General features: G+C 37.8%; 1 protein-coding gene across 7 annotated transcripts in view; it reads right to left on the bottom strand.

The window, feature by feature from the left end:
* The window catches only part of ccdc178 (coiled-coil domain containing 178), a 206995-nt gene that overhangs the window by 70629 nt on the left and 111257 nt on the right, over nt 1–25109 (bottom strand). Inside the window, exon 19 of one of the 7 annotated variants that reach the window (XM_062980407.1) lies at nt 23846–23902. The exons of the other annotated variants lie outside the window; for them this stretch is intronic. Coding sequence (XP_062836477.1) covers nt 23885–23902 — 18 coding nt within the window. The 3' untranslated portion in view covers nt 23846–23884. The remainder of the gene's footprint in view (nt 1–23845; nt 23903–25109) is intronic. 7 annotated transcript variants of the gene reach the window in all.

Below are 25109 nucleotides of genomic sequence, written 5' to 3'. Positions count from 1 at the left end.
TGATGAAAGTAAACTCAAAATCCTTGCACAACTTCTCCCAAAGGTTTTGGAGATGTCATCTAAAAGTGGAAGACAATATAGAATTTTGTGGTAACAGAAAAAAAGCAGTAGATGTTTAGCATTGCTTTCTGGATTCTGCCCCAAAGGAAGAAAATAGCAAAGAACAAAGTGATTGAAAAGCAGAGTTCTTAACTTCTCACCCTGCTATCCGATCTAGAAATCTGCCATAGTTAATGCTACTGAAAGCCACAAAGAGCAACAATCTACTTGCAGATACCAAACAATATATGGCAAAATATTGTAGTCACCTGCATATCTATCAGAACTAACTGAACACAATTTCCTTTTGCCATTCTCCAGGCAGAAATATTCAATAGACAACTATAGCCCAATCACTATAAGGAATTCCAGAGGATGATGAAACATCACCAGTGTTAAAATTATTCATGTTCACCCAAGTAGAAGACACCACCTTCTGATTCAGATAATGAATCCTTTGTAGAACCTTCACCTCCTTAGCATTTGTTATTATTTGATTTGATTTTCTAACTTTCTCCTGGAATAAGATCTGGTCAAAAGACAGAAATAGCAAAATCCTGAATAGTCTAATCTGCTGTCCAATAAAGTTTTGCAACTATATGTTTTAGCTCACATAAAGCTTCAATTAGCTTTAATTACATAATAAAATATTGTCTTACAGGTTTTCTAGTAATAGGGGGCTTCAAGTAGTAGGACACACTAGGGACCTTTTCATACGTTCTTGGCTCCTGTTCTGTTTCGCCGGCAATTGGCAGTGAAATGGCAGGTGCATTGCACCTGTGGTCCCATATGCACCCTCCCTCCTTCCCCCATCAAATGGGGACAACAGGACAAGGCACTATCCCTGTCCCCATCAGATGGGGAAAGGGCCCAAAAATGTGGGTAGCTCTGTTGTAGCTACCCAAAACCTACTTACCTCTCCATCATTGCCGAAGAAGTGTCTTACAATGCTTCCTCAACACAACTACAGTTAAAGTTGTTTTAAATCAAACATCACTTCAGACACAGACACCAACAAGAGAAAGAACAGAGAAAATAAATAATTTAGAGCCCCCCCCCCTCTCTGAAGGACTTTATTTTCCAAGGACTTTTGCTAGTTAGACTCGAGAGAAGAGAGGGTTTAAACCTTTTTGTTAGTTATTAAATCTTGTTGTCTAAGCATTCTCCAATTTGTTCCCTGCATAATAGGCACCTTCTAGATAGATAGCTAGTGAGGGGGCAGAACGTGTACTATGTTATCAAACATTTGGAGGTCTCTCAGACCACAAGATGTCCCAAGCAACCTATAGCTGGCATCAGCACATTCTCTATGTCACTGTCATTTCCCAATTTTCTCTAATTTCATAAAAAGCTGAGAGGATTTTGGTCACCCATATGCTCTAAAAAGGACAGTCTGAATGACTGTTTGTTGACTTACTTGCTGGCAGAAAGTGCCTATTAAAATAACTGTCCTGGCTACCATGGGCCAAAAGTGGCTGTTTAAGCCACTGGACAGCCAGTGTCCTTCTCCACGATGGAGGAGAAAAATGTGAGGGAGAAGAATGCAGGAGAGGATGAGTTAGGTATAGATTAAGATGTTAAAACCCTCAAGGAATTGCTGTAAGAAGTTCACTATTACTGGCTCCAACATGGATACTGTCAAGAAATTGGTTGATTGAGATGAATCACCTTCCTCAGTGTCAATTCCATTCTTGACGAATCTGGCAGCTGCTCAGACCACACAGGACAAACTTACAGACTCCTCCGGTTTCAGCTTCTACAGCAGCTTAAACTTTATTTACACATATACACATCATGCCGGACAAAAGCCACTCTCCTCAGACTATTTAAAAGACTGCTTCAGGAGTACATTCCATACCTCCCTTATCTCAAACATGACTTATATCCTGTCACAAAACTGAACCTCTGATTTCTACGCTCTAGCAATCCATTCCCACTCTATGCATTTAACCATTGTACTACTGGATTACATTCATACACCGACAGAAAGCTTTAAACTCTTAGCACAATTTCATACTACATAAATGCATTTCATCAACAGATACTACTGTCAACGTTTGGATTAAGGTGTCTCCCCTTGCTATACACTGACTATGTTTAACTGGCAGCACAGTTCAGTCTGATATGTTTCCCAATTACAGAGGCCCTTTCATACTTCACAATTATAGCACTATGATTCCATTGTAGAATACCGGGATTTGCCATTTGGGAAGACAGTAGAGCCCTTTGATTAAGACATCGAAATATGACTCATCAAAACTGCAAATTTCAAGATCCCATAGGATGTTGCCATAGCAGTTAAAATGGAAGCATCATGTTGTAATTGTTGAGTGTGACAATTTCCCCTTCTTCATAGTTAAGTCTTTCTTCTTTCTAACTGGACCCATTAGAAAAAGAGGGAGATGGAAAGAGATATGACATGAGGGTTTTTACATTGTTCAGCAGCAAAGAAAGATAAGAAATCTAGAACCAGAAACTGCAGGAGATAAGTCTGAATAGGATTATCAGAGTGAAAATTTGAGACAGCTCCAGTAACAAGCAACACATACTGAAATTCCCTCTTCTGTGCAATCATTATATGTATAGAACCTGTCTCCAGTTTTTATTCGGGTACCCCTATAAGCCTAAATTGAACAGGGAGGCCCAGGATCTCATCCCAGTTTAGTTCAGACTTTGAAATAACAACAACAACAACAAAAACAACAATAATAGTAAACCTACTAGGTAAACTTTGGAGTTTTTGCCTCTCGACTTTGCCTATCTCACAAGGTTGATTCTGGCCTCACCAACTTTCTCAGGGCCCTTTGGGCGTACCAAATCCAGCCCTTATGGGGGAGAAGTGGCACCTGCGATGGGAGACCTGGAGCCATTTACAAGACTTACATAACTCATCTGAAAGTCATAGGTCAATGTTTTGAATCTTACGTTTTTTGCATGGGAGGCCCTGGCATTTTTAATATCAAGTTGTATGTTCGAATCTTATGAAATAGATCTGATAAACAAATTACAAATGAAGTTTTGCATACCTCTATTTAATATCTTTAGACCTATACACTCAACCACCCAGATTCTTGAGAGGCTTCTTTTTTTAATGCTGAATATTGAAGTAGTTCAGAAGTGAATTTGAACAGATTGTGGATGTTGTATATTTGGTGAGGGTGTAACAAAAATATGAATATATTATGTGTGGGTATGAATGGACGATGTATGAATGAGAGTTAATAATTTTGGAGACACCAGTCTGTAGACTAAGGCCTACAATGATTAACTACCTGCTTGCTGAATTGTAATCAAAAGTTGCTAATAAGACCTTGACATAGTTGACCTGTTTGGTAAATGGTGATAAGAACTGTGACAGTGATAAGAGAAATGTTTACATCAAGTTAATATCATTCATTTACAGCTTTGGGACAACATCAGCAAAATATTGCTATATAAGTAACCTTATGGCAATCCAGAAATTGTGACAGACAAGCTGTTCACCTGCTATACTCTGCTCCATTGGGAAGGCAAGAGATAGTGTATGTGTCAGATCTGCTATGGGAAAGCAGGATTCTGGTCACTTTTGGGGCTCCTTTTCTCAAGGGAAGAGGAAGGAGTGCATTTTGGAGTCATGATACGTGTTGCAGGGAGTCAGTTCTGCTGTATGGAAACAGGGGTCTGATCCTTGGCATTGTTCTTAGGGAAGAAGATGTATTTTGGAGTTTTGAAGTTTTGGCGTTTTGGAACTATGTGTTGGCAGGCTGCAATGGAAGCTGGGCCTGGCCTAAGCAGGTGCTTTTCCAAGGAAGGAGACAGGATATGGTAATACTTGTATGCATGAAGATGGATGCATGTACATGTGTGTGAATGCTGAGTGAAAATGTAACCCCCCCCCCCTTTTGTCTGTTTGTTAGCCAATGTAGTAGGGTGTTTGTGAATCCAATGTAGTTGCATAGACTGTATGTCTATATGTTGTTCTGTAAAAGTTCTAATATACCTCTCCCACGGAAACTGCAATAAAAGAACCTATACTTTGCAGTTATTGAAAAGTTATTCATAACATTTTTGGTGTCCGAAGTGGGATATTCTGTTCAGTGTGAGCAGGATATTTAAACTTTGTTTTAAAAGTATTCATGACAAGAGAGGGGTGGTGGAGAGTGTCAAATGTTTCACTTTCCTTTGCTCTTAAAACATCAGTGCATTCTTCAGCCCCCCTCCAAGTTCAGTTGCTCTTTTTTCTGCAAAGCAGGCCAATGACTCCTTCGCTTTTTTTAAATCCCCCTCCACAACACACCAAAATTTTGGGAATGGATTTCCTGACAGATATTTTTGTCATACCATTTTATTATTTTAAGTTTCACTTTCCTTTTATTTCCGTGCATTTCATCCATTGGCATACCAAAGGAATTTCTTTGAAACACAGAAATAGTTTATTTTTTATTCAACTCGTTATACATACAAAAATATGCTTTAAACATATTTTAAATGCTTAATTAATATTGGAGTGGTTGAGTGTGAATTTGTTGCAGGTGTTGAAATTGTAGTTAAAAGTAAGCACAAAAATTCAATTGAGGGAAAAAATAACTATATAAATTTGAAAAATTGGGAAGATGTGGTCTTTTAAAGTATATGAAAAAACCCACTGACTTAAACAATATAGAATTGCATTAGACACTCCGTCACTGTCTTGATGCAACTTCTTCTCTCTGTCTCTTTTTTGAAAATAAGACAGTCAGAAACCCTTGATTGCACCATTTCAAATGCAAATAATTCTGTTCCAACTGCCTCCTTACATTAGCTAAATTAAGTCATCAGTAAACAAAATTGGAAAATTCTCAATACAGCTGCTATAAACAATTTTTGAAGTTCTATATCCTCAACAAATGCAATTTTGATAAGGATTACAATTTGTTGACTATAGCTATCTCCAATATATCTTGTATAACTTCCTGCCCTGCACACCAATACTGGTCACAGCAAATTATAACCAAAGACAGATTTCTTGGAGGGTGTTAATACCATTAGATTTAAAGAATTAAAAATACATGAAACTTTTGAGTTAATGAACAGGGTCCTTAACTGCTCATTTAATTCAAACAGCTGTTTGTTAATGCCCTAAGCAGTGTCATAAACTGTGAAAATACTGTTGAGTGCAAGACACTAGTTAATGCTATAAAGCAACACATGCTCTAATATTAAAGGGATTTAATGGAATTAATAGAGAATAAAACATTAACTCCCTATTATGATGTTTTAGAACCCAGGGGCAAATTCTGGTTGAAGAGGACCTCAGCTCTGAAACACACAAAAAATAAACTCGAGCACTGTACAGCAAATCATGGCATTTTTACACTCCTGAAAAAAGTGGAACCCTGATAAGATCACATCTGTTCCAATCACAGGCTGGATAAAACCACTGTTTACTAAACTCCTAAATAACCAAATATGTGGAACCCCAACAAGATCCCATCTGTTAAGACAAAAATTGGATCAGGTCTCACTGCAAAAATTCTATATAATAAAGTATGCACCATAAAACAGGGGAAAAGTGCAGCTTTTGTGAAATAGATCGGGAGCTAGTTAAACATTGTTCATAAATTGATATTTTCCTCAACAAGTTAATTCACATATGTAAATATGAAGTCTTCGCTCATTGACTAATGTGGCTTTACTTGAGAGTAAACTCATTTTATTCTTGAATGCTTATTATATGTAATAGAAATGTATGTTTAAGTATATATTATTTTTTATACATTGCAATGAGAAGTTATATTTATATCATTGCACTAGATGCATCTAAAATACTGTTTTTAGAGGAAAAAATAATTGTGTCAATTTTTAATAATAGATTCACTAATGGTACAAATTATCATGGATTCTTGTCTATAGAAACTGATGATGTAAAACATTTACAAATTTTAACAGGGTTGTTTTTTGTATTATTCGCCATGTTTATTTTAAAATGATACTATAGTGATATAATATGTAGGAAACATTACAGTTATGCATTTTCAAATGGCATTTGGAAGTTTCAAATAGTTAATTTACAAATATAGAAAGAACCACAATGGACAAAGATCTATCTAGTTCAATATTGTGTTTGCAGAGGACATTCAATTGCCTATGGGGAGCAAGCCATCAGGAACTGAATACAACAATGGTCTCCATCTTGTACTACTCAGAAACTGACATACAGAACCATGTATTTCTACTTGCCTTCAAAAACAGCCTCAGCTGAGGATACTGTCTCCTCTGAATGAATGCCTGGAGGAGGTAATGGGCTAGATGAGAAAAAGCAAATTAAGACTAAATCCAGACAAAACAGAGGTTCTTGCCATCAGGGGTCCTAATCTGGGGATGAAGGTGTGTCAACCCATTCTGGATATTATTATTATTATTATTATTATTATTATTATTATTATTATTATTATTATTTATGTCTTTAATACTGGTGGTGATATACTGCCATCCTAACTAGTAGCGATAGATGGTCTTATCTTCCATTTATTTATTTCATTCCCTTTTAAAAATATCCAAGCTGACAGCCATGACTATCATCGTGTGGCATTGAATTCCAGTTTAACCAAGTACTTTGTGAAGCCATGCTTCTTCTGATCTCTCCTTAATCTCCCACTGTTCAGTTTCAATGGCTGATTCTAAGTTCTTGTATTATCAAAGGAGAACAGCTTCCCCAAAACTACCCTAACTACATATGTAATTTTAGACGCCTATGGACTTCATCAGCCACAATTTCTCCACCTCTCAATTTCTAAACACGTCTAAAACAGTTCATAGACAAAGTACTGCAGAGCCCATCATACAACACAAATAAACTTCTGCCTGTTGTCTGTAATGTTTTGTCAGTGAACTTTTTTAGAAGTGTTTAGAAATGGGGGGAACAGGAGTAGGTGCTCGTTTACATGTGTGGTGGGATCTGTCAATGTAACGTGGGGGAATGGGTGTTCCTATGGGTGGTGTTCTACCAAGCACTGGTTTTCTAAAATCCTGCTGCATGATCCTTGCACAGAATTTTTAAAATTTATTTATTTATTAAGAATAGTGCCATTTCTAAAGATCTCTATTTTGCATTTGTTTATTTTCTCCTTCACTGTATTCTTGGCTCTTGAAATTGTGCTTTTGTTTCCTTTTAATTTCCTTCTTCTTTTACCAAAGTAGTAGTTGCTAGAAAGCCCTGGAATAATTAATACTGTCAAAATTCTGCCTTAAATTTGAATAAACAATTATAACTGCTCATATCACTTTGTTTCCAAAAGTAATTATTTTAATACTAATAACTGTATTTTATTTTAGCATACAAGTATATTTTGTGCCTTATATATATATATACAGTAGTCTCTCACTTATCCAACATTTGCTTATCCTGGATTATCCAACGCATTTTTGTAGTCAATGTTTTCAATACATCATGATATGTTGGTGCTAAATTCGTAAATACAGTAATTACTACATAGCATTACTGCGTATTGAACTACTTTTCTGTCAAATTTGTTGTTAAACATGATGTTTTGGTGCTTAATTTGTAAAATCATAACCTAATTTGATGTTTAATAGGCTTTTCCTTAATCCCTCCTTATTATCCAACATATTTGCTTATCCAACGTTCTGCCGGCCCGTTTATGTTGGATAAATGAGACTCTACTGTATGTGTATGTGTATATATATATATATATATATATATAGAGAGAGAGAGAGAGAGAGAGAAGGCGGGACTACACTCACTCATGTGATAGCTCAAAAACCAGATGATTTTGGGAGAAAGGCTCTGAAATTAGAGTGTGTGATGAGTTTTGAGAAATGATACTATTTGTTTTCGAACACAATGGGATGAAATGCCATGGTAAGAAGATAGTTCCACTCGCTTTCAGTGAATAATGGCATGAAGTCCTATATCATGTCTCCTTACCTGTCCCCCCACAAAAAAATTAACAACCCCAATAATTTTACATACCATTCCCTTTCTGCACTTTTCCCAGCTCACACTCTCCTTTAGGCACAGTTATTAAAATTCATATAGTATTACAGTTTTAATTTAACTATCAATTTATATGAGAACACTATGGTATGACAGCCTGCATGCTGTTGAGATATGAGTGTTGATCTACAATTCAAGGAAAGAAGGGTTTTGAATCCTTGCTCAGTTACAATAATCCAACTGGTGACTTTAAGCAAAAGACTCTGAGCTTCAGAGAAAGACAATGATAAACCCATTTTGAATAAAACTCCACAATAGTTTTAAAGACAGATGATACTCTGCAGTTTGCTGGAAACTCTCTAGACTTTACCTCTCTAGACTATCCTAGGGCTTTAGGGCCTCCAGTGGCACAGTGTGTTAAAGTGCTGAGCTGCTGAACTTGTGGACCAAAAAGTTGCAGGTTCAAATCCGGGGAGCGGAATGAGAGCCCGCTGTTAGCCCCAGCTTCTGCCAACCTAGCAGTTCGAAAACATGCAAATGTGAGTAGATCAATAGGTACTTCTTCGGCTAGAAGGTAACGGCATTCCATGCAGTCATGCTGGCCACATGACCTTGGAGATGTCTATGGACAACGCCGGCTCTTTGGCTTAGAAATGGAGATGAGCACCAACCCCCAGAGTCAGACATGACTGGACTTAACGTCAGGGAAAACCTTTACCTTTACCTAGATAGCAGGATCAAGTCTGATTTGTACCGATCCACTTTTCAGACTGGATATTAGCATCATCAGTCTGGGAGAAGGGGCTGGATTATGCCCATGCCACTGCCACCACTCCTAGTCAGCCATGGAGTTCTGTCCAATCTCCTAGTCACCACGAGTGCCTTTGCTGATGTGAGACTGGGACACCTGTACTACCAGCAAAAAGGATGGGAGATCATCTTCCTCTTTCTTGCTAGTCATGGAGGCATCCCACTCCATAGTTGCTGAATCTGAAGCATACCTACACTAGGCTAAACTGCCTGGTGTAGACATGTCCCAAGGTTTGGAGTAACTGAGTGAATTCATGACTGTTAAACAACAAGAATAGGATATCCATTTTGAGCTTGGAAGTCATAGACAAGAAGATATTAAGTTGATTAAAAAATAGTGGGATATGTGGGAAAAAATAAGTTGCAAGCAGGCTACCTGTGTTCACGCTTGCCCTAAACCTTGAAAAAACTGAGATGTTTGTTCTTCGGGGTTTCAAAGTACACATTTTTGAATCTGCCAAGTGTTTCTAAAGGACATTAACACTATGAGCCTGGAATGTTTAAAGAGCATAATAGGAAAATTAAAATAAAATTTTCTTATTCCTCTGCTTAATCAGCATTTATAATCCTTATGAGATATCCAAAAATGCAAGCATTATGACCTTTTGTTTTTTAAAAAAGTAAAAATAATTCACAGTGCTCTATTTCAGTTTTATATTGCACCACAATGCAAAAGGTGTTTCGCAAAAAAACATTCACAACCCTTACAGCTTCACCAGCTAAAATTTAGCAGAAATTTAAATAGTTTCCCTGTCAAAGCTGAACACATCTTGTTACATATTATAAAAGTGTAATATTTCAGTAAACACTTGTGAGGAATGCAGATGGAAGGAAAGGTGGAAAGAAAGATGGATAATAATATTCATTAATTTTGTCACTAAACAATGAGGCATGGCCTCTCAGTTTTATCAATGCCATGAAGGTAGAACCTAGGTATTAAACCTTTCTTCATTTAATATCTGGATTCTTTCATATTAATATGGTAGTAAGATTTAGTTACTCTCAACATAAAAGGGTGGGGGGAGATAAGAACTAAGTATACTGCCATCTGAATCAAATCATGAAACCAAGAATTGGTAGATAAATCAAATATTTGTTATATAAAATCTGAAGTAGTTGTAAGTCCTAATCAGGAATTATTAAATTGTATTACATTATACCTCTAAGAGGAGAATGGTTGTGTGTGTCAGGCCTTTCTTCAAAGCCCCATGCATCTTACAGTTTTACCTTCAAACATTGCACATTAAGTGAGATGTTCTGAAGACATACTTGGCTCTCAACAATTGTGCAATCAACTTGAGTAGGTCAGTGATGGAACCAGCAGGGTTGGGGCTGATGGGCACACTTTTCCACAGGATACCCCATGGTCCAAGCAGAGGGTTTGCCTCAGCCTGAAATAAGCAAGTGGAAATGCCTCCCACACACAGACTATGTTCTTCAGCAACAATTTACCTTTTACAACCCTCTCTGGATTGTTCTCCTATATTGAAACAAATTCAGAATGATTGGAAAACACCATGACCAGCAATTATGGTAAAATATTCCATAAAAATGGCGATCCTTATTGCTTTTGGAGTCAGTTAGGTCACCAATTATGAAAAATACTTTAGCAGTCTTTCAACATTACAGAACTAGGTAGGTTACACTTAGCATGTTAGGGGTGTCTCCCTCCTCGTGTGCTTCTGTTGCTCTCAAGCGAAAAGCAGGATCTCTTCTATATTTGGAGGTATAGATAATAAGTGGAACAGGGCTAGCACACTCCTTCTTTTCAGATATTTGGGCTATTTAATGCATTTGATCAGGGATAACCAAACTAAGGCTCATAGGCCAGATTTACCTGGCTCTGCCCTAATATTTAGACCTAGGATCCCATCACATTGAGGTCCTTGATGTGGAGAACAACATTGGGGGGGGGGGGGAGCATAGGGTAGCGGAGTAAATTGTGGGCCAGTGGGGTGAGCCTGTCACACAGCGCTTCACATCATCAGCACCACCCACTTGCCCAATCACATGCCGGAAAGCATGTTGTTCCCATGATTCCTAACCTGTACACGGGGAGTTTCCTACCATGCTTCTTCAATGCAGCTGGCACAGAGCCCTGCCGGTGATAGATGTATGTCATGGGATGAGATCCGGCAGGCTCCATGCTGGTTGCGTCAAGGAAGTGTTATAGGATGGGAAATTAAGGCAATATGATGAGGTCCTTGGGGTCACCCTAAGTCTGAAATGACTTTTAGACACACAATAACAACAATCCTAATTAAGTTGGCAATCTCATCACTTCCCACTGAAATAATAAGTTTATAGTGCTTAAAATTATTCATTTTAAATATTGTATTTTCTTTTTGCACTACAGATAAGATACATGTAATGTCAATAGGAATTCACATTTTTTTTCAAACTACAGTCCAGCCCCCCCAGCAGTCTGAGGGACCATGACTGGTCCTCTGCTTAATAAGTTTGAGGACTTCTGCATTGGATCCTCCATTTTTGTGGCGGTTAGGAGCTCAGGACACCATGAAAAAAATGGTAATTGTGAATAAAAAACTCACTTTTTCCACCTGTGAGAACACCACTCTAGAAATCCCATGGTCCTCCAGGGTGACTCTATGATTTTATGGTCAGCCTCAACTGAAGTTGACCATAAAATTATGCAGGAGGATATAGAGGTTCCAAAAGAAGTTATCTTCCTAGGAATGTCTAGGTCCTCCAAGGAATCTCTATTGTCAACTTCTGGCATAGAGTCACCCTGGAGGACCTAGAGTTCCTAGAAAGAACATGTTAATTAAACCATTAATAATCTAACCTGCAAGAATTAAGCCTGCAAATGTAGAGGGCTGACTGAAGGACTCTAAACCCTTAATCCACTGAGAGTGCCCTTTCAGATGGAAGGAACATTTTAGTTATGAAGAAGGGAAGCTAAACTCTTGGTCCGTCCACAGCAACACATCTTCACACTAGCCAGTCAAACTATTATGCAAAAATGAAAAGCTAAGTATAAAGTAAACAAAGGAGAAATTTTAACTCCAGTCTCAGATCTGAGAGCAACCACATCCTTCCTTACTTTCTGCAGACACAGTCGCATCCACAATATAACGATCAGTTGAGAACAATGCTATCAATACAGACCTTTGGTATGTACTGTATACCTACTGAATGGGTCATTCATTGTCATGAACAATTCTTATCAACAATAAGTAGCATGCAGAAACAGCAAGAGACCTGAAACATATGTAGCATGGGCTGAAAAGTAACTCTATGTGGTGTAAAATACAGATGGACTGTAGTACCTCTGTATTACCTCTGACTTCACATTCCCTTTAAAAATCTTTAAAATGCCGGTTCAAGAAACATCTGGGTGATAATCAAACTGATTCAAGTCAACCTATTCATCTTTACCTGACTTTTGTCTGTATTCTGTGTTTTTGATAATAGTAAAAATGTGTTTTTTCCTGTTTGTTTTATGGCCTAAGAACCTATTGACAAACAATGTAACATGTTCAGAGTCCTGTTTAGCATTAGAAAAAGCACTTAGTGTATAATCATTTTTAAGAAATTAGTTTTGATTTTCAAAATAGGGTTATCTAAGGAAGGCCGGAAGACTTCTACCATAGATCTCTCTGTGTGTGCTTTATATGTGAGTTGTGTGTATATATGTGTGTTGTGATGAATAGGGGAAAGAAAGAAATAATTTTCGTTTGTCTATAAGGTGGGTGCATCAAAGCACTCTCGCCTCCAAGAATCCTGAAAGTTAAATAGCTTGTTTCTTCCCAATGAAAGACTTAACTAAAATAAGCACTATGAACCAAGCTCCAACTGTGAACTAATTAAAGACAATTTCCCTTCATGGTTTTCTAGTAAATGTCATTTGTGATTTTATTTTGCTTTCTTAAGGTTTGTCTTTGTGCGTATACATTATTGGTCCAATTTCTGTGAATACTCAATAGATTAACCTATTGAATACCCAAACAAATTTTGGAGTTATCTTTTTGAGTTTAAAATGCTATTATTATTGCCTGCAATTATCTACTAATGCAGTATTTCCTAAACATGCTTACTTGGAAATAAGCCCACTGAATTCAATGAAGCTTTGTTCTGAATAGACATAGGATTGCACAATTGACTGACTAACTTCACAATATAATCTGTAACACACTTACTGTACCTGAGACTAAATCCCATTAATCATTAATGCCGCTTCTTTCGAAACAGGGTAAGCCCCATCGAATTCTACAGGACTTACATTGGTATTTGATGTCTAAAAGCTGGATGTAAATGTCTTTAATTTCAGTGGCACAATTCTAGAACTTTGTATCAGAGTTTATTCCAATTTAAAGTCATATGTGTCAAATGAAAACTCTCTTTGGACAGGCTTCCACATTCTGCTGTGATGGCAAAATTAAACTAGTTGTGTTGGAAGAATAATCCAGTATCTCTGGTTTCATTAGAATGACTAGAAATACATGCATTGAGTATAAAGGATCAAAAGACTTTTCCCCCCTCACTCTTGACTTCAGAAAGTTACTTCTATGCTTCAGTTACTGTATCTGTGTTTTACTATGGTGAATTTTGAGGCCATTCTTCAAACGAAGGCCAACAAAATGAAGTGCCTCAAGAAATAAAATGACACCTTAGTAAGGAAAGGGTGAAGCCTGTTATGACAAATCCAGCATTATTCAATGAATTCTATAGCTCTGTTTTTGTATGTGTTTCGATTTCAGTTAAGTGCCATATGTATCCTAACTCCCTAATAAGTTCATCTGCTCCAAGTTTCAATTGCACAGGTTTATTATTTGAGAGGTCTCTTTCAAAACTGCAACTGAGCAATATTAAACAAAAAAAATCATTCCTGCCAGGAGCATAATGTTCACTATAAATACCAGTAATATTCTGTCCCCCCTCCCCATTTTCCATGATACTATGATTATGAGATGAGCTTTCAAAGGAAACTTGTGTGTGTGGCATCAGCAGAAAGGGATGCACAGATTCTCAAACAAGTGCCAATGATTTTCAAACAAATCCAACATTAAAGAGTTAGAGGATAATCAGCAGTGGTCTCATTGAATATATGGAATGGAATGGAATGGAATGTAGTGTGTGTGTCCAATATCAATGGCACAGTGAATTAACTTGGATTTTACTCTGAACTCTGAATGAGTTAGGCATCCCCAAATAGATTCAGAGCCTTGAATAGCTCTTTTAAAGTACGGACTACAACATGGAATGTCCCACTGAGATCAGAGCCACCAGTGTCTGTTTGAGATCTTTGTATTATACACATGCCACTCATATCCACACGTGCTATATAAAACCAAAACATGGCTTTGTTGGACTACTTGAAGGTCTAATTTTATTTCTAACTTGGGAATGATTTCATTATAATTTTGCATCGTTAAAAGATGGCAATGGTGAAAAGTTTAAGAAGCGGTGTTGGATAAGAAGCGTATTTTTTCTTATTTCAAAACTTGCTACATACTACATTTAGGCCCTCTGAGTGGCTTAAACATAAGAAATCAAACAGTATAAAAGTTGCATGTGTGTGTGTATTCATTCTATCTTGCAGAGGATGGAATCCTTGAAAAGAGTTTAAATCCCAAGGACCATTGCTGTATGATTTCTGATGCCTTGCAGAGTGTGCCAGGACAATTGAAACAGAGGGGGAAGAATGAAGGAAAAGTGGCCTCTTACTTACTTTGCATCGCTCTTCATCACTACCTGCTTGTTCTACCCGTGTTTCTAAAGGGCAGGAAGGGAGCATGCTGAGAATTGCATAGGGAGGCTTTCAAAAGGGTTCCTAGTTATCTAAGCCTCATTGACTGGCTCAGAAAATGGAAACATTTGGTCAAACAGCAACAACAACAAAAAATCAGTTCATTTCTCGGTTAGTCGAAGAAGAATCCATAACGGAATCCCTGTTAGGAAACTGCAAAACAAACATGCATTTTGCAAGCGAAAGTCTGTACTCTAGCTTCTTTGTGTAAACAATATTGTAAACAATCAGTGGAAAGGTCATGTATAATTATTTGATGAAGCCCTATTCAGCATTAGTAACCGTGCAACAGCTTCACAGGGTAGTTTTATGGGCTGACAAACTGACAGTATTTCTTTATTATGACAGGCTGAGGACAACCAATTGTCATATAATAATTCTCAGTAATTAGTATATATATGAGTAGTAACTCATCTTTTCACAAGAACCATGTTCTTTCAGATAAACAATCGCTCCTTTGACACTTAATGATGGAGGCCATGTTACTAATTTATGGTGGGTTACAATTATACATGTTGTGGGCCACAAGTACTCTGTGGGCTGTGTAATGAAGGCCAGCGGCTTAAAACTGATTAGAATGACAAATAATATGCCAGGTGTTTCCATTTCTGTTATGGAAGATAGCATTTTCTAGTTTCTTCAAATTTATAGTAAGAAATGCTGAAGGATAAATCTCAATATATATTAGATAAAACAGTTTAACAATACATCCAACAAATTGGTTCATATATTCCTACCTCTGAACCAAAATGAAAGAAAAAAAAGTGATTCCCAAAGTATTGGAACATGGCCATACAGCCCGAAAAATGCACAGCAACCCAGTGATTCCGGCCATGAAAGCATTTGACAACACAATTCACACAAAACTAAATTGACAAGATAGATATTTTATGCTAAAACACCTAAACAGTAGTAAACAATGGCTATCATTCAGCATTGGGAGATGTATGTCCAGCAGGTAGCAACAATATTCTCCCAGTACAACACCTAAATCCACCTTGTCAGTGAGCAGCTCCCATAAAACAACAATTTCCATGGCCTTTAGCTGAAAATCCTTTTTTGCCTGGGATTTTCAGCAGGATAGGATCCTCTATCAGTCCTTGAGGACAATGTCATTATTGTGCATCTAGATATAGGAAATAGCAGAATACTTTTCCTCTGGTCCCTCCACTGATATGGCAACATCCAGTGGTGTGTGCTTTTAGCAGTGTGTGTGTAAAGGTGGATTCTGGGCAAGGGATAGTTGTTGTATTATCCCTTGCCCAGCCTTTTTATAGTTGGCCACATTCATTTTGTAATCTTGGCCACTGGTCTGTTGAACCTCTGATGGAGCTACAATGAAAGGGATTTAAAATATTTTTTATTACTTTTAGTGTGTTTAGTGTGTTTGTCATTTTATGATGCTTTTAGTTGTTATTTTGTTCATTCAGTTAAATTAGGTTGTATTGTATTGTCAAATATATCTATTTCGATGTATTGTCTTCTGTATGGTTTTCTTTCCAGCAACTGAATGTTTGCCTTATATGTTGAAAACAGTCCTAAGTCTCTTCAGGGAGGTAGGACGGTATACAAATAAAGTTATTATTATTATTATTATTATTATTATTATTATTATTATTATTATTATTACTATTGACACAAAGACATAGTATGACACAGCAAATGAGATCTATATGCTGGATTTCATATCACAAAATCACAAGTTGAACACTTCCCCAGTATTTAGGACTGTGTGATGTAGTCTTGGATGATGCGTGCAGATCCTAGCAAGGTGGCCTTTTGCAGTTGACAGACTTTAATTTTGTCAATGTTTATTGTTTCCAAATGCTGGCTGAGATCTTTTGGCATGGCACCCAGTGTGCCAATTACCACTGGGACCACCTGTACTGGTTTATTATTTTTATTCCAGCTGTTGCATGGTTGTAACTAAATTTTGGCCTCTTCAGTGGCTAAAAAAGTGGGTTATAGTGGTGTAAATTGAATGGATACCATCATAACTTGCTAATAGGATACTACTGGCTTTGAATGTTACATAATATTTTTGATTCTGTGCTCAGAAACACACCTTTGGACATGGGGCACTCCAGTCCTCCATTGGCATGCTCACTGAAGTCAGAAAAAACCCAGAGTAATACATTCAGGGGAAGTTAAGAAAAGAAAAGAAAGAAATCTGTCTGGGTGAGGAGTGCTATCAAGAAATCAACCAAATTCTAACATAGCTAAAAAACAAAACACTTGTTAATACCATATATTTTGCTTTGTTTGAATTAATGCTCATTGAATCTTTAATCCATGTTCCTCACAACTATGAACATATATAATTATGCACTAATTGGAATTTCTGTAGAAATTTTTATTGAAAATGAAATCAAGGGACATTTGAATACCATCCTATACAATGTATGGGGTATGAAGGAATGTAAAGGAATGAAACTATTCAGCCATTTTGTGTTCGTTCTAGATTATTAAGAGATCGCTTTGGTTTAAACATTGAATTATTTGAGGCTAAGAACGTCATCCTGTGGGGGAGGGAAGAGTGGCTATAATTGCCTTCTTTGTGTGATGTTTCATGGGGTTCCCTCTTTATAGAAGATGGAGGAATAACTCACTCCATCACATAGGATCGCCTCCTCTCCTTTCTAGCTCAACAGTTTTAAAGATACCAGCACACTTTTTAAAACAGACATCCTCTTTGAAACACCACTTTCCATAGTACTATTCCTCTTAAACCCCTACACTAAAGGAGACAGGCACACTTCTTTCAATGGAACCTACAATGTCTTTAAACCACTAATGGAAACAGTGGAGCATTAGCAGACTGCCCACATGAACACTCACACAGAAATGTCACGAAGTAATTGGACAAACCGTGCTCTGACTTAAAAGAAGCACTGCTTGATTATCAAGCAAAAAGTGGGTGCTAGAAATAATATCATACAAAAGCTGACTGGCACAACCTGGGGTCATAACCAGATACAGTAAAAACATCTGTCCTTGTGCTTGTGCTTTGCTACTCTGCTGAATACTCATGCCAAGTGTAGAAGACATCTCACCACATTAAAACAGTGGATGTCACTCTTAATGAGTCATGCCACATTATCACAGGATGTCTACACCAAACATTGATGGAGAAATTATACTGCTTAGCCGCTATTGCACCACCTGATATCCCTTGGAAAGTAGCAGCCAGTAATGAAAGGACCAAGGCAGTGACATCTCCAGCCCATCCTCATTGCGGATATCAACCAGCACGCCAATGCCTTAAATCAAGAAATAGCTTCCTACAGAGATACTCGCAGGAACTCCTCTGCAAGCAAGAGTCCGAAAGTGGCAGGTTAAAACCCTGAACCTCAATCAGTGCCTGATACCGGATGAGAAACTCCCTCCTGGGCACAGAGAAGACTGGGCAACTTGGAAGATGTTGAACAGACTGAGCTCTGGTACCATGAGATGCAGAGCCTATCTTAAGAAATGTGGCTAAAAGGTGGAGTCCATGACGTGCAAGTGTGGAGAAAAGAAAACCACAGACCACTTTCTACAATGCAGTCTGAGCTCTGCCACATACAATGGAGGACCTTCTTACAGCGATACTAGAGGCACTAAAAGTGATCAGCATCTGGTCAAAGGAAATTTAGTATAATACCAGGTTTTTAACCTCTATTTGTGGGTTTTTATGCATTATATCTGTATTCTCAATTCGCTTCTGACATGATAAATAAATATCTGACAAATCTTTTACTCCCCATCACAAGGAAAAATATGGAAAAATACCAATTTTTCAGCATTTCTATGTGCAGCGAAAGGCGTGGAGTTGATTTCTGCCTGTCTTTGAGATCTTCCCGATTCTACACACTGAGGAGACAGAGTCTCACGAGCAAACACTGGAGGCAGTCCTGTATCATTTGATGGGCCCTGAAGGAGTCCATCTTTGAAGTGTGTAGAAACAGACAGAAATTGAGGAAGACTTCCATATGATGAGATCCTAAGGGTATGATCATGCCAGTGAGCTCAAAAGAAAAATGAAGCTAAGAAAATTAGAATTGGCCAAGGGCCTTAGAAGAAAAATTAATTTAATGTATTGAAAAAAGTTACCAGTTAAGAGCAGAGGTACTAAAGATATAGGATGAATTGAAAAATTGCCTCAATACAAGGAAGTGGCTAAAGTAAAGAAGGTGCCTAGCTAAAATTAGGTTGGGGTGAAAAAAGACCATATTTACTCAAATCTAATGTTCACTTTTTTGGGCTAAATTACATTGTCAAAATGAGGGTGTACGTTAGATTATCATAATATGGTAATCCTAGTACTGAGCCAAAACAAAAGGGGAAGCTGTTTCAGGAGGGCCTAGAGCTCCTATTTGAGGAATGCCACCTCAAATTTAAATGTAATGGATCAGTGGTATGGAATCCTAGGATTTGTAGTTTGGTAAGCTGCCAACATTCTTTGGCAGAGAAAGCTCAAGATTTTGTAAAACTACATGATTACATAACATTGAGCCAAGGCATTTAAAGTGAATTCATAGATACACCCCAAAGTTTTCTTTTTCATTGCTGGAAGCCTTGGTATTCTAACATTTCATTTCGAAAGTGTTTCTAAAGTATCATTAGTGAAAATTTCATTTCTATAACAAGAGTAACAAAATTTCATTACTTTTTCATTATACTAATTGCGCAATGGGGAAAGTTCAGGGGCTCCTTTCTCCTTCAGCCTTACAGCTATTGGTGTGAAACTTTCTACAATGGTAGAACACATTTATCACTGTTAGCCCATCAAGTTTCAGAACGTTTCACTTATCCATGGATTTTTGGGGAATTTTCAAAGTCTTTATAAACAACATTTTAAAAACTAAAAGAGCTACCTCCTTGAATCTTCTATACAATGATACAAGATAACAGAAGAGAATTCCCCCCAACTTTCAGAAATATTCAGACATCTACTGATTTTAGGGATTTTTTTTTGACAAAATGTTTTTCTAAAAAAGCTATGACAACTATCTTTTTTAATGTCTCCCATATAGAACTTCCATTTATAGGGATTTCTTCCCAGCCCAGCACAGAGATTTACTTATTAGAAGTATCAATCAGTCCTCCACTTTGCAGATTCGTCAGTTTATTGGAACTCTGACTACCTGCTGATATGAAAGGACAAATCTCTCCCCTATCCTGATTGGGGATTTCTGATGCTGAGCAGACTTCTAGGAAATGCAGTTTAGCGCAGGGCCTTTTGAATTCTCTGGCATAGGGCAGAGCCTTCTTGAGCTCTATTTCCCAGAATTCTGAGCTTTGTAAGTCTCTTTCCCAGTGAACTCTGCTTTATCCCTGCTTTTTCCCTCTCCTAATGGTGAGAGGCCACTCATTTAAAGTGGAATAGCAGCCTTTTTGGCTTTGCTGTGCTTGCTTGCACTGAAAATGAAATTGATTTTGGGAGGCTTCCAAGGTTTACAAAGTTCAAACAAAAAGTATTGGGTAAGTTGTGATTCTTACGTTTTTGGCATGGGCCACACTTACATGTTGGATATTGCATCATAAGTATGAATTTAATGAACTTGATCTGATTTGCAAGGACTAACGATAATTTTGCACAGCTCTAATAACTAGTAATGACACAATGTCCTTCTAGCACACCTGAATAAATGGTGTACTACTAGTTTAGATGCATGTGTGTTTCCCTCTGTGGTATCCTCACAGTGCATGGGTTCTAGGTAGTTTTTAAATTTGCTCTTTCCCTATTATGACACGCTCAAGTAAAATTAAAACTGTTAAACTGCAGTTTTCAAAACATTTCATAAAACATTTGTGATTAATTTAAAGTTGTTCTGATGCCTTGATTTTTGCTTGCATCCAATTGCTAATTTACTCAGAGCAGGTCCAAGGTAATTTTCAAGTATAGGCGAACAGAAATTTTGGCGCTGCCCCCCAAAACCAATCACTGAAAAATAAAAGCATTGGATAAGCAAAAGTGTTGGATAATAAGGAGGGATTATGGAAAAGTCTAAATAAATAACAACACTCAGGGGAAATCCAGACAGGAAGCAATCAGGGACAGCTAACACTTCGCAAAAAAAATATTCTCCCAGACAAGAGGAAGCCAGGCCTTGAAGCCACAGGGCCATTAAGTCCTAATCAAGGTGATTAATTACAACATCCACACCTGCCTCCCAACAGACAAGAGCTCTTTCTCCCACCCTGGACATTATTCCACAGACAAATACACCCCACTTGCCTTGCTTCCAGCAGATGGCAGCGGGCTCCAGAAGGCACAGTGCAGGCTCCAGAAGGCCTGCCCGGCCCACCGGAAGGGCTGACGTGGGCTCCGGAGTGCCCAACGCAGGCTCCAGAAGGCCTAGCATGGGCTCCTGAAGGCCCACTCAGCCTACCGGAAGGGCCGACGCGGGCTTCCGGAGCCTGTTCTGGGCCTTCCGGAGCCTGTGTCGGGCACTCCAGAGCCTGCGTCGGCTTTTCTGGTGGGCCGAGTGGCCTGAAGAAGGCCCGAAGAAGGCCTGCAAGGTCCAAAGATGGAGACGGGGGTGGCGCCATCCTCCCGGGGGCCTCACTGTGCCCCCGGAATGATTGCGCCACAAGCAACTGCTTAAATGGCCTCACCGGTGAACCGCCTCTGAATCTACTCTACCCCATACAAAGTCTTCTGAGTAAGTAAGGAGGTATATAGGGAACATCACAATTACAAAGGATACAGGTTTGTTTTTTATGGTGGCAGCCAGGTTCATTTGGTTACTGTAGAAAAGACCTTAGAAGAAGGACAAACATGGGCTAAGGTTGCTTGTTTCCTCTGCCTCTCATGCAACAGGCTACAGCTCAAGCTAAACCAAAGATTACACACAATTCTTAATTTGCACTTTAGAATTAAGAGAAAATATTGAGAGCTTTCTTACAAGCATCACCTTTTGTTATTAAAGTTTCAGCCTTTGCCAGGTACAAAGATTAAGTAAAATGTGCATTCAAATCACACTTGGCTCAGTTTCTCAAAAGTGCAATTTCAGCTAATTTAACAATCCATTCTTCTAAGGGATGTGTTTTACAGGGAGATTTAAGCTAGTGAGATCAGCCTGAATAAATCATGCAGTTAACTGATTTTTGATAATAGAACATTTTGGATGACTAAAAGTGCTTAAAACCATACAAACCAGAGAATATGGATAGTAATTATAAAGGCTCTTTCATGCCAAAAGTCACATGTACTGTACATATATCAACTAATGATACAAATGACAAGAAATCTCTTTCCAGATATTCCAAATATTGCTATATTTTAGTCCCACAATAATCAGTGAATTTTTTTCTATTGACCTCACCCTTGAAGTACAGTAAATAACATAGGCACTTACAATAAATGCAGAAAACAAAACCATGCACACAGAGAAATACAAATAACACAAATTTTCTCAAAAATGTAACCTGTCATCATGATAAAGGAAATAATAAAAAAAGCAGAAGAAAAACATCTGCTAGTTGTGGAAACTATTATCCTTTGCGGCCAACAAGAATTGGCTTTAAGAGGGAGCAATGATTCAGGACCTATTACCTATGAAGAACCTTTGCACAATGGTGGTAATTTTAGGACCTTGTTGAGATCCGAAAGTGAAGAAACTTCTTCAGATGTCTGCAACACTGTCAGTGTCAACAGCTACAAATGAAAGGCTGTTTTCAACTCTTAAACGTTCGAAAACATAATTAGAAGCACAATTGGGCAAGAAAGACTAATTAGACTTCCACTCTTGAGTCTCCACCAAAGTTTATCGATGGAGCCTGATTTCTGTCAAAGTGTATTGACACAGTTTTCAAGTGTTTCCAACAAGCATTGTAGTATTCTTTTGTAACCACTAAATTACCATTTTCAGGGTTTTTTAAAGACTTGAAACTTTGGAACTAATTGATTTAATTATAAAAATATGGAATGAGTAACAGATTTTAAATTATTTTGGGTTATGGACCTACTTTTTATGATTCGCTAAAATAATAAGAAAATGTTTAAACCCCTCTTCCGCGCCCCCCCCCTTGATTTTTTTTCTGGCTGCGGGCCTGACTCAAACCTATGTTTTATTAAAACTTTCTGCCAGATGACCAGAATGAACTTTCAGATTTCTCTTGCTGTTGCCTTCTGTTTAGAATTTCCTAATAAGGCATTCGGTCTTGTTTCTGCAAACACTGACACGCTCAAGGGCCTTAGTACATTTCCACATGGCATCTTCTGTTGAATGCCTTTCCTTTGAGCAAGTTAATCCCCTGCTCTTTCCTTCTCATCTAAGGGCCTTGGCTCTTTCTGGACTCTGGTTTCTGGCAAGTCCTGAGGAGCTCTGTTTTTTGAAAGTTTTGAACCCTCAGATGAGAAATTCTTTAACTCAAGTATGGCAGGCATGTTCAAATTTCATGCTAAAACCATTCTTTTTCACATCTGTATGAATTCCACATGTATGCTTAGGTTTGACAATAATTGATCTTATTGTGTAATTTAAGTGAAGATGCTGGGCTGTAGGCCAACACTTGTATGATTTTTCATTCTTTTTTTAAAATTAAGTTTTTTAGCTCCATTTCAGGAGTAAGCAAAATCTGCTGAGTTCATAGTCTTAATGAATGTGTATATACATTTTATTCTCTTTGTTTTGTCTTATCTCAGGCACAGAATATGGTTGTGAGTTTCTCCAGACTGCTTTTCTACCCAAAGTTTAAATATTAGAAGGCTTTGCAGTCTGGCAGAGATTTGGTTAGCTGGTTGTGGTATCCAATATCATTCATGACTTGCCAAGTTATATCAGGTCTATGGTCCTGAAAGCATGACAGTTTAATCTGGCTGTCAAAGTAAGAGGTTTTAGATTTAAAAGAGAGGGGGAGACTTGGAGAGATTTTATCTAATGTTGACTACTCCTTGTTTTGTTTTCATAAAAAAAAGTTTTGCATTACAACATAACATTTCATTCATCAAGAATTACATCTTTTGGCAGAATCTGCACAGAGGTCAATATAACAATGTAGACATTTCTTAATACCATCATTTACAGAACTGTAAACAATGGCCAAGATCATGGGAAATATATATATGCTATCACGTTGCTATGTTTTGTAGCTATGTCTCCCAATGTTATTTCCTAAACCTATTTTGCAAACATCATAAACACCTCAACACAACCACTTCCAAAGTATCGGCATGTAAAGGGATAATTTCCCTCTGGGTGGAAACATTGAGATAGCCATCAGCAGGGTCCACGAGTGGCCTCCAAAGATGGTTCTTACAATAAGTCCAGTTTCTGTTTTCTAGCAACATGTAAATGGCTGTGGAGCAGAGCTGTACTACTTACAAGGTGGATTGGGAGAGGGGTATTTCAGCTGTTGTACATTCAGGCCAAAATTCCAACCTATGGAATTGTGAAAAAAGTGAGTTGGGGTGGGAAACATATCACTTACACCATGTAATTCATTAGCAAGATGTCTCTGAATTTCAGCCACATGCCATTTACAATTTTGCTTTCTAAAAGCAAACACTGGCTGGGATAAAAATGTCTCAACAAATAAACTTATTTTATCACTAGAATATTTGTTGTCTCAGCCAATGTAACACGTTGGAGCAAAGGTGTGTCCCAGGGTACACTTTCTTCATTCCAGTCAAGACTGTCTAATTATAATTTTCTTGAAAAGCGCCAAGCTCAGATCAAGGTAAAAGATGCCAGCATTTTCTCACTGCCCCATAATGCATTTTTATTTGTAAGGTCTTCAGTTTGCCTACTTTAAGATGGTGAATCTACAGTAGTCCTTCTCTGGCAAAACCTGATGATTGCTATTAAAACTATAAATCACGCTAGACCAAAGCACAACACAAATGGGCAGAGACTCACCTAGACCTGAGAGGCAGCTGAAGTACCATCAAACTTAGTAATGGCACTATTCAATATTCCCTCTGTGCCATCTTCCCAAAATGTTGTTAAATATTACCACATTTTATTGTTCTCCTATAACACTCATTTGTTTCATTCTTACATGAAGTTCCAAATTTGCTGCTAATTTTACAACACAACTGAAGAATCACCACAGAAGAATTAAGGAAGATGCAAACAAAGGATATGTACACAACAGATTTGATAGGTTTTAAATAAGCCATGGGGAAAATAATTTGCAAAGGCAAAGAAAGTTTATTTCAGATATATTATGCATGCCAAGTAATGATGCCTAGATACTCAGGCCACAATCTGAAATGTTAGCAACAATACACATAGAATTTGTCAAAATCTGAAGATTAAATAATAAAAATGTTAATAACATTACTAATCACATGAGATAATTTTTTCAAGTATTCTCTGACATTACTTGCCTATGACAACAGCCTGCTATCAAACTGAAGACCTTTATTCAGGAGGTTAATGTGAGGTAGGAACTCCATTCAGTGTTATTTTGGCTTAAGGGCATAATGTCACAATTTAGTGCATCCTCTAATGACATTTTTTTCTACAGGCAGCTTGTAGCTTAGACCTAGTTCAGCAGATTTCCTTGTAAAATCTTGAGGAGACTGGGGGTGGAATACAATTGATTGGGTCGCCAAATTTCTGTTCATGCCTGCTTACTGATTTT

The sequence above is a fragment of the Anolis carolinensis genome, chromosome 4, assembly GCF_035594765.1.
Source record: "Anolis carolinensis isolate JA03-04 chromosome 4, rAnoCar3.1.pri, whole genome shotgun sequence".
Taxonomy (NCBI): domain Eukaryota; kingdom Metazoa; phylum Chordata; class Lepidosauria; order Squamata; family Dactyloidae; genus Anolis; species Anolis carolinensis.
This window is presented reverse-complemented; position numbering and strand designations above follow the sequence as displayed.